The 9967-nt window shown below is 43.4% G+C and overlaps 1 protein-coding gene across 6 annotated transcripts in view; it reads left to right on the forward strand.

The window, feature by feature from the left end:
• Positions 1–9967, forward strand: part of gria2b (glutamate receptor, ionotropic, AMPA 2b) — a 43824-nt gene that overhangs the window by 27441 nt on the left and 6416 nt on the right. For all 6 annotated transcript variants that reach the window (XR_004697254.2, XM_047340648.1, XM_035162091.2 and 3 more), the window contains exons 4-13: positions 2310–2506; positions 3926–3979; positions 4126–4284; positions 5673–5840; positions 7421–7525; positions 7650–7757; positions 7978–8184; positions 8307–8674; positions 8952–9150; positions 9535–9782. Coding sequence is in view for 5 of the 6 variants with exons in the window: in XM_047340648.1 (XP_047196604.1) it covers positions 2310–2506; positions 3926–3979; positions 4126–4284; positions 5673–5840; positions 7421–7525; positions 7650–7757; positions 7978–8184; positions 8307–8674; positions 8952–9150; positions 9535–9782 (1813 nt within the window). In the remaining variant the exon portion in view is untranslated. The remainder of the gene's footprint in view (positions 1–2309; positions 2507–3925; positions 3980–4125; positions 4285–5672; positions 5841–7420; positions 7526–7649; positions 7758–7977; positions 8185–8306; positions 8675–8951; positions 9151–9534; positions 9783–9967) is intronic.

The following is a 9967-nucleotide window of genomic DNA, read 5'->3' on the forward strand; positions in this document are numbered from 1 at the left end:
ATTTGTGTATTTTAAGGTCATTTTTTGGGGACAAATTATGACATCGATTTTAAGGTTAATGATCGGTGGACATGTATATTTTGAAAAATTATGTTCTGTCCACTAGTTTTCTGCATAATCCTCCTGAATAACAAACTAAAGCCAAAAATACATACCAAAACATAATACAACCAAATATGAAGATCTTAAAGGGTGGAAATAAAGATTTTAACGTAAAATGAAAACTGAAAACTTAAAATTTTCTCTTCATTGTCAATTTCTTTAAAATTACATTTTTCAAGTTGATTTGCTCATATCGGGCGATATTATTGGCAAACCGACATCAGGCTGTAGTCAATATACAACTTTCTCTCCTTAGAAACTGTTAGTTTTACCTTTGTCAACCTTATCTTTCACCTTCCTCTCCTTCCACAAGTAGGAAAAGCCATAAATCTGTCTTCCAGCTACGTGACTAGGCCGCTGCATGGGAGGCTTTTTCTAAAAATAATCAAAATGCGATTCACAATGTGTGGAAATGGCAAAATCATATGGTTTTAAAGAGCAATTTGCAATGGGGTTAAGAAACCCTGACCAGTTAAAGAGCCACATGACGCCGACATGCATGACACGATGATGGCCCTACTTCATGTACAGCTCGTAGAGACCAATCACCAAAGAGTATAACTCAACCTTAATCACAGCTAACGCCCGAATCCATTCACCTCAACATTTCGCTGATGTCCTTGCATTATCCTCACTGTAAATCACCCTCGATTCCAATTATCTCGTTTAATACGCATTGATCAAACAGTCATATTTAACCAGACCATAATGACCTTACTGTAATTATGATGTATAGTTCATTCAGATAAAACTGCAAGCCTCCATTTTCCCGCCCCACCGCCGTAAAAAAGCACCGCAGTGTCGCATGAAATTGATTACATCTGCAATTCACTTCGCTGTGGTCAGGCAAAATGAAACACTCCAGCCTTTTATCAAACCGCTCTCTAACCGCCCTCTGCAGACCCGGGATCAATACCAGCAGAGATTCAGCTGTAAAGCCTGATGGAGAGGGTGATATGAATAGAAGTATATCAATGGATTTAAATGGCGACTGCGCGCTTTGCCTTTAATGGACGGAACTTCACAGTGATGGACGGCCGCTGCGTGTTTCTCGAAACACTCAGATGTTGCAGCTTCGTGTGTTCAACACTTTATACATTTATACTTTATACATTTTTGATCAAAGACAAACAAAGGTAGACCTTCTCCCGTTGTGCAAAAATGAAGCTAAAATATTCTGGATTACGGGTGTTTCCATTTCGCACTTTTGATGTCGTTCGATGCCGGAGTCTGTGTAGTTGTGATAATGGTGGAGCCTCAGTATTGAGGTTTTTCCAATTCATTTGCAAGGGTCAGTCCCAGCGGTAAATCATGAACAAGATTTTATGCATCAAATAACTGATGAAAACCTTCTTAATAGAAGAATGAGCACCTGGACATACATCAGTGTGATAAGAGCTACCTGAAAGAACAGGAATCTTTTTGCTTTGACTTTTTAGCTTGGTCCATGTTTCATTCACTAACATGGAGGAGACAGGGTATTGACTTGTACAGCCACCAGGGGTTTGACTTCACGTTGCTGTCATGCCATCTATCTTATATCGTCTATGGTAATGACTATATAATTAAGTTCGTACAAAGGATGCAGGTTTGAGCTCTGGACAGTATTTTTAATTTAAACAGATGTTTACAGCTTGGATATGAACTTTTGCCCTCTCTTTCAAATTTCGAATAAAAAATGACATTATAACGTACAGGAAGGAGGAATGGGAAGAGCTAGATTTATGAAAAACTATCTTTACTCAACTTCACACAATTCTCCCTCAACAAATAAAGTTAGGTTGATACTCAAAGAATTGTAGATGTTCAAACTAGATACCACTGAAATCCCCAGAATTGTTAAAAACCTGAGAGAAATACACACCAAGGTTTAGCTCCAAACTCCACAGTACAGCCATGAAGCAGTAATATGAAATGTCTTGTTGTTGAAGCAGTCGAGTGAATTGTTAGACTCACTTTCCTCCCACTTGTCGGTCGGGTTCATGCCAGAACTCCTGTGACTCATCTTGATGAGCTCTTTACATAAGTCGCTGAGTTTCTGTAAAAACCTCCCCAGAGTTTGAGTTAGACGACAGTGAATGCGTCAAAACAGAAAAAAGGATTGTCTGTCTCACTCTCATGTTCTTTTTGCTTCCGTCATTGCTCTTTTTTGCTCTGTTGCTATCACTGCCCTGACTCCCTGTACGTAATGTCTCGTCCCTCCTCAGGCCTGACGACGCTGCAGGTCGTCCTGGACACGGCGGCGGAGAAGAAGTGGCAGGTGACGGCCATCAACGTGGGGAACCTGAAAGACGAGAGGAAGGATGAGGCGTACCGCTCGCTGTTCCAGGACCTGGAGAACAAGAAGGAGCGGAGGGTGATCCTGGACTGTGAGCAGGACAAAGTCAAAGACATCATGGATCAGGTGCAGTGTTCGTCTGCTTCTGATTCATAAGGAATTTAAATTATTTAGCCAACATATGGTTTGAATTAAGTTGATAAAAAATTAAAAATTCATTGGAAACCGACAGAACTATTATTGTGATGGTGATGCAGCATCTTGAGCCTTTTAATGATCCAACACACACAAGTGATTATATAATAAAAAAAGATAATAGTTCACATACATGCTGTTATTTTTGTCTCTGGAGAGCTGAGCTGAGGAATCTGTGCATTTTCTAACTTACGCTGCTGAAATACGGATAAATTAGTAATTTGAATATGAATTATTACTGATATGAAAACATCCACTGTGGTTTGTGGAGCCTGTTTATATTTTTGCTGATAATGTGTGGCATGGTCTCACTTTATATACCTCAGATCTCAGGTAAGCCAACACTCAAACCAAAACTCAAAAATTAGATAACATAACTGAAAAATAACAAAAAATACATATAAAGAGCAAGATTTAAAACACTTAGATAGAAAACTCTTAATTGTATTCAGCCATTATTTTAAATTCAATACCAGCCAAGAAGAATTCAGGAAACGCCAACAACCCTAATGTCCTTCAGGGCAAAACTGCAACACGTGCCCTTGATTCAGCAGAGAAACATGGACCCTGCAGTCCACGAGATGCAGGAAACCACTGTAACAATTACACTAATTGTTCATCTGTGCTGTAAACAAAACTGCAATTAAAGGCGAAGCCGATGCACATGAAAAGGTTATTTTTACTCCACCTTTTACCCACGAGAGAAACGTATGGATAAACATTTAACGCGTGCGGACGTCTGTTTAACCGAACGCTGAGTTGAACCGATGCCTGCAGCCGCGGCGCCTGTTTATCGGGTGGAAAACAGAATCCGTCCAAGTTTTTTTTAGCCTCGTGTCGAAGACATTTACATAGAAGATACAAGACATTATTATTCAAATCTGCTTGGAGTAGCGGCCCTGACAAACGGAGGTGCCACTCAGGCAGCGGGATTAGTTTCAGGTGTGTCATCGATGTGAGGCGCTGTAATGGTTTATACCTGAGATAGTTCTCTTATTTTCTTCTTTGTCTGTTGCTCTGCTGATAAGGGAAGGTGGTGGTGGGATTAAATATCTGTCGAGCAGCGTCTGGGACTGTGAACGCGACGCTGTTTTTACTGTGCGATAATTGGCCGAGGCTGTCGGCCATGTTAGGGCTGAGCTCGACTAGTTCTAATGTCTGAGTATAATAGATTTGATTTCTGATTGTTGTATCTCCCACTGTCTCATATCGTTCATAAAGGCATGATGATTAAAAAACATAAAATCTTATTGAGATTTTCTTTAACTATGTTGTTTGCTTGAGACTCATTTATTCCTATGGGTGTTTTCTCCTGATACCTTGTTATATTTGTGTGTCTCATCACCACAGGTCATCACAATCGGCAGACACGTGAAGGGCTACCACTACATTATAGCCAATCTGGTAAGTTTGCTCTCAACAAACACACTGTGCTTCTTTTATACGTCAAATGTGACGGGCAAACTCGTTCATGTCTGAAAACAGCTTTAATTTCTCAACTTCCATTTACTGTTCTGCAGTGAACATCAAGCCAATAATCTTGTTTTCAGGGTTTCGTTGATGGAGATCTGTCCAAGATCCAGTACGGTGGTGCCAACGTGTCGGGCTTTCAGATCGTTGACTTCGACGATCCTCTGGTGTCCAAGTTCGACCAGAGGTGGGAAGCCCTGGAGGAGAAGGAGTATCCCGGTGCCGACAATAAAATAAGGGTGAGTTTTAGCAAATCAACTTTAGAGCGCATGGACACACACACACACACACACACACACACACACACACACACACACACACACACACACACACACACACACACACAGTTGTTCTATTTCTTTCCTTGTCTTTATTTGTGGGATTGTTGGTAGAAAACGTCTGTGCAAGCACTTCAATGCGCCCGAGTTGCTCTAATGTGTTTACGTCAGAGTAAATTGTGCTGCCTCCATCTGCATCGGCCCCAACTTCACACTCACGTGGACACACTGTGTGCATTATTAAACACCTCTCTCAGTAAATATTCTGGCCACACAAGCCTACGAGCAGAACATTTCCCCTTCGCCTAAGTGCGAGTTGTTTTATACAAGTATGTATTTTTTTGTTGGCAATATGAAATGAATCATGGTTTGAAATGAGCAGCTCAGCTCATCTCCAGACTCTGAGACAAATACACACATATCCTCCCCAGCTCCCGTCTGCCGAATCGTCCAAGTTCCACTTCTTTTTATTGCCACCCAGCCGGGCTACAGCGAGAGGTTTGAGTCTGGGTGAAGAATAACTCGAGCAGACGTATGATCTTCTGTCTAATTAGGACAAGACGCCTAAATAACTGGGAGGAATAATGAGCAGGAGGAGGAGAAATGGTGTTTATGCGTTTAGTTTAGAACTTCAGAGGCGGGCGCTTTATTATCCGAGTGGCTCATGTTGGTCATCTTCATTTGATCAAAGGGTGGATTTGAGGTGAGAAGTTTTAGCTGAAGCGTTGTTTTTCAGCTAATTATCTTTTCCCCCTAAAAAGTTGATCCATGCGACGTTGGGCTTCAGATCTGCGGTTGGATTTGAGTGTTCCAGTGTAGATTGCGTCAAGTCGTTAGATGCATGGCCGCTGTCGAGACGAGTCACAAAAAACTCATCTTAACTGGAGCAAAGCTTAAATTTCCTGCTCATGGATAACCCACTGATTAGCCCCTAAGCCCAAATACAATTAAGGTGTTGTGGAAATGTTTACCCATAACAAGGGAGAACACATTTTGGGTGGAAAAAAGCTATGTCTCAACCAAAGACTGTTTATAGAGATGGACGACGCATCTCCACGTCCTCCCACTATCCAGATGTGAAGCCAAAATATCTCAAATATCTCAGCTGTCATCTTTTGAATCTGGAGAAAGGATGGAGCCTCAGTATCAAGTTCCCGTTTATACACATGCTTGGCCAATCATGAATGTCTCTCAGCTGTCGATCCTGATGTTTCCCCTTGTTTATAGCATCAAATAACGAATTTAAAACCAAAATCTAGCACTTAGCACTCTGGAAATAACCCTAACCCATAAAGATGGATTCCTACGACCCTCTAATTTCCACGCTCTTGTCCATTGTCCCGTTCTAGTACACGTCTGCGTTGACCTACGACGCCGTGCAGGTGATGACGGAAGCTTTCCGCTACCTGCACAAGCAGCGCATCGACTTCACCAGGAGGGCCAACAATGGCGACTGCCTGGCCAACCCTGCTGTGCCCTGGGCTCAGGGTGTGGAGATCGAGCGAGCACTGAAACAGGTAACACACAACCACACACACACACACACACACACACACACACACACACACACACACAGACCCCTTTGTCGGCAAAGACTCGTTGCTGTGGTAACACGAGATCTCCCTTAAGAAATACCACAAAGGGCGGAGAGCACTTCACAGAGATTGATTAAAGATAGAATTTTTTTGGTTTTGTTTCCACCCTGCGTGTGCACACAGTCATACTGACAGCTGTTCTTCAGAAGGCCGACACACCGTCCTCTGAGCTTTGATGCCACGGCTTCTCCTCCTGCTGAGAAATGAAGCCCGACCGCCAAAACCAAAGTCGACTCTTTTCTCTCGGTCTTTTGAGGTTGTTTCAGGTTGTAGACACAGATTTTCCAACTTCAAATGCGAGTGCGAATTGAAGCGGAGCGAAGACTTTTAAGCCCGAGAGCAACTGATAACAAATATCAACAGAATCTCTGACCTTCCGTCCCGACCTCTGGGTATTCTGCAAACTTTCACTTTATCTGAAATTATTACCCGAGGAGATTAACCCACAGAAAAAGCTTCCGTTAAATATGTGAGCGACGTGTGCAATCAACCAACTCACAGGATCCTCACACGTTTTTTTCCTTTTCTCTGTATCACTGCTGCTCTGACTCATCTATCTGAAATTACAGAAAAAGATCAGGAGCTCCTCCAATTGGCCACGAGGCAACCGTCTGTATCCAGCCGTGAGATTTCTGTGATGATTGAAGTGTCAGTAGATTAAATCTCACAGGGCTTTTTTTTATTTATTTAGGGATAATCAGTGTTTGGCATAGATGCAATCACCTGGTACCCAGGATGTCTGGATATACAAGATGTGGAAAAGCTGCCTTAAGCCACACCATGACGATGAGACTGGGAGTTACCGGGTGGGGATCAGATGTGTCGGTTGATAAAACTATCAAACAAGCTCGAATTCAGGATTTCTTCCAAAATCAATCATGTTGCTTTGAATTCGGTGCAGAACAAAGAGGCAGAAAGAAATGACCATTTTCATTTCTCCTTTGTCAATAAAAAATTCTTAAGTCATTTTATCCCTACTTTTCTACAGACGATATTATATTTTATAGGGAAGTATTGAATCTTGGGTGGGACACAAGCACTGACCTATATCCACGTCTAGACTGCAAAGAATAAAGCCAGTTATTTTTGTTTATTTTTGCATATTCCCGGCTCCTGTGGGTATGATCACCTTCGATATTCCATAAGGAAACTGATGCTTGAAGACTTCTGAACAGAGTTTGATGTATTTGTTACAGCAGCAGCTCTTCTGCTTGTGGAAGCCGGGGATTGTGGGTAATATCCGACGTTAAGTTGTGTTGTGGGACCACACAGTCAGAGCTCTGTTTAATGAAAACCACTCGGAGTCTCACAAATCGCTTGGACTCCTCAGTAACAGCTACATAAAGTTGTGTTTAATTTATGCAGGTTTTCATCTTTTGAATCAACTTTCAGTCAAACGCACTTTGATAAAATATGTACGACACATGATGAAGCTGCCTGAAACGCTGTGAGAGTCCGTTTGAAGTCGGCGTGCGGTAACATTTGGATTTGTCTCCTCTCAGGTCCGTGTGGAAGGCCTGACAGGAAACATCCAGTTCGACCAGCACGGCAAGAGAGTCAACTACTCGGTGAACGTAATGGAGCTGAAGACGAACGGTCCGGTGAAGGTGAGTGTGATGATCTTCATCAGCAGCAGTGAAGTTGAATAACGGATTTGGTTTGAATCCAGATCGATGCTGCACACGCTGTCGTCATGAAGGGTTTTGTGTTCTTTGTCTTTTCAACCGACAGATTGGATACTGGAATGAAGTGGACAGAATGGCTGTGACCAAAAGCGACGTGTTTGCCAACGAGTCGACAGGAATGGAAAACAAAACAGTCATCGTCACCACCATCTTGGTAAACACCGATTCCATTATTAGCCACATCACTGTGAGTTTTTGCCTTTCGATTGGCAGCCAGAATAAAAACCAGGCTGCTGACGCCTTGTTTTCGAGCGGACGCCTCTTGTGTTCATCATGACGGCTCGGTGTGAAACGTGTGCGTCTCTGAAGCCTCCGTGTTTTATTCAAACCTCTCGTGCTGAGCAGTGTGTTCCCCTCTTGTCTCCGTCCTCCAGGAAGCTCCGTATGTGATGCTGAAAAAGAACTCTGACCTTTTCGTGGACAACGACCGCTACGAGGGCTACTGTGTAGATCTGGCCGCCGAGATAGCGAAACACTGCGGCTTCAAATATCAGCTGAAAATAGTGTCGGATGGGAAATACGGAGCCAGGGATGCAGAGACTAAAATCTGGAACGGGATGGTGGGAGAGTTGGTGTATGGGGTGAGTTACTGGTTTCATTTCAGAATGATTCAAAGGTCCTGTAACAAGTGAGAATCCAAATATCTAGTGAAATTAAGAGTTTTCATTCTGTTTTGTTTGTTTTTTCTTCGTTGGTCTGATAGAAAGCAGACATTGCCGTGGCTCCTCTCACCATCACTTTGGTGCGAGAGGAGGTGATCGACTTCTCCAAGCCCTTCATGTCCCTGGGAATCTCCATCATGATCAAGAAGCCTCAAAAATCCAAACCGGGAGTCTTCTCCTTCCTGGATCCGCTCGCCTACGAGATCTGGATGTGCATCGTGTTCGCCTACATCGGCGTCAGCGTCGTGCTGTTCCTCGTCAGCCGCTTCAGCCCGTACGAGTGGCACACAGAGGAGTACGAGGACGGGCAAATCCAGACCAACGAGTCGACCAACGAGTTCGGCATATTCAACAGCCTGTGGTTCTCTCTCGGTGCCTTCATGCGTCAAGGCTGTGACATCTCACCGAGGTAGGTCGGACAAAAACAACAATTAAATTTGCAGAGAATATCTGTTGACTTCATGCGTTTATTCATTGAGTTTTAACTACACTGGCAGAGCAGTTTTAGGGATGGCAACAGTGGACTTTCTGTACGTTCTTACACTTGACACAAAAACTGCAGCTTAAACTTTTTAAAGTCAAACATCTTTAGTTGATGCTCATTGATTCGTTACCATGGAGAAACAAAAACAAAACAACAAGCACACACAATTTAAATACTCGTCCTTTTGTTCTCCTAACAACAGATCTCTGTCTGGGCGTATAGTCGGTGGCGTGTGGTGGTTCTTCACTTTAATCATCATCTCCTCCTACACGGCCAACCTGGCTGCTTTCCTGACAGTCGAGAGGATGGTGTCTCCCATTGAAAGCGCAGAGGACCTGGCGAAACAGAGTGAGATAGCGTACGGGACCCTGGACTCCGGCTCCACCAAAGAGTTTTTTAGGGTAAGTGATACTCAAGTGATACTTGGTCGCCCTGAGTTAGAGCACAAACCTCCGACAAGGTCCAACAGTCCCCTTAAATTCAATCAAACTGCACCAACACACAATGTCAATCCCCTAAATATGCCTGATTTTCTCCATCAAGATCCATGAATTATTCCCTGGGGAAATGGTAAAAATGTGGAGGATCTCACAATGTTAAAGAAAGTGCAAAAATAGTGGATCCACCTCTTGATCGAGATCTGCACCAAAATTGAAAGGGTTCCTTCATGACCCATACCCAATAACTTCAGTTCGGTTGTTTTCATGTGATCTCTCTTACAAACCAACCAATGACCAAGTAGACAGGGGTGAAATCAGAACCTCCTCTTTTTCCCCCCCCAACAGCGCTCCAAAATCGCCCTCTTTGACAAAATGTGGACGTACATGCGCAGCGCGGAGCCCTCTGTGTTTGTGAAAACCACAGCAGAGGGGGTTCTGAGGGTCCGCAAGTCCAAGGGGAAGTACGCCTACCTGCTGGAGTCCACCATGAACGAGTACATCGAGCAGCGGAAGCCGTGCGACACCATGAAGGTGGGAGGCAACCTGGACTCCAAAGGCTACGGGATCGCCACGCCGAAAGGATCCTCATTAAGGTGGGTGGAATAGTATAACAATGTGTCCAATGTTGTTATAGTATCCCACCTACCCTGATGTAGCTTTGCTTATGTGTCTCTGGTTTGTATAAGGAGATGAGGTAATGCCCCCTTTCCCTAAATTCTTGAAAAACCATTGCAATTTATTGTAAGTCGATAAATTGCAAACCAAAAGTGTCATTTTT

The sequence above is a fragment of the Hippoglossus stenolepis genome, chromosome 7, assembly GCF_022539355.2.
Source record: "Hippoglossus stenolepis isolate QCI-W04-F060 chromosome 7, HSTE1.2, whole genome shotgun sequence".
Taxonomy (NCBI): Eukaryota; Metazoa; Chordata; class Actinopteri; order Pleuronectiformes; family Pleuronectidae; genus Hippoglossus; species Hippoglossus stenolepis.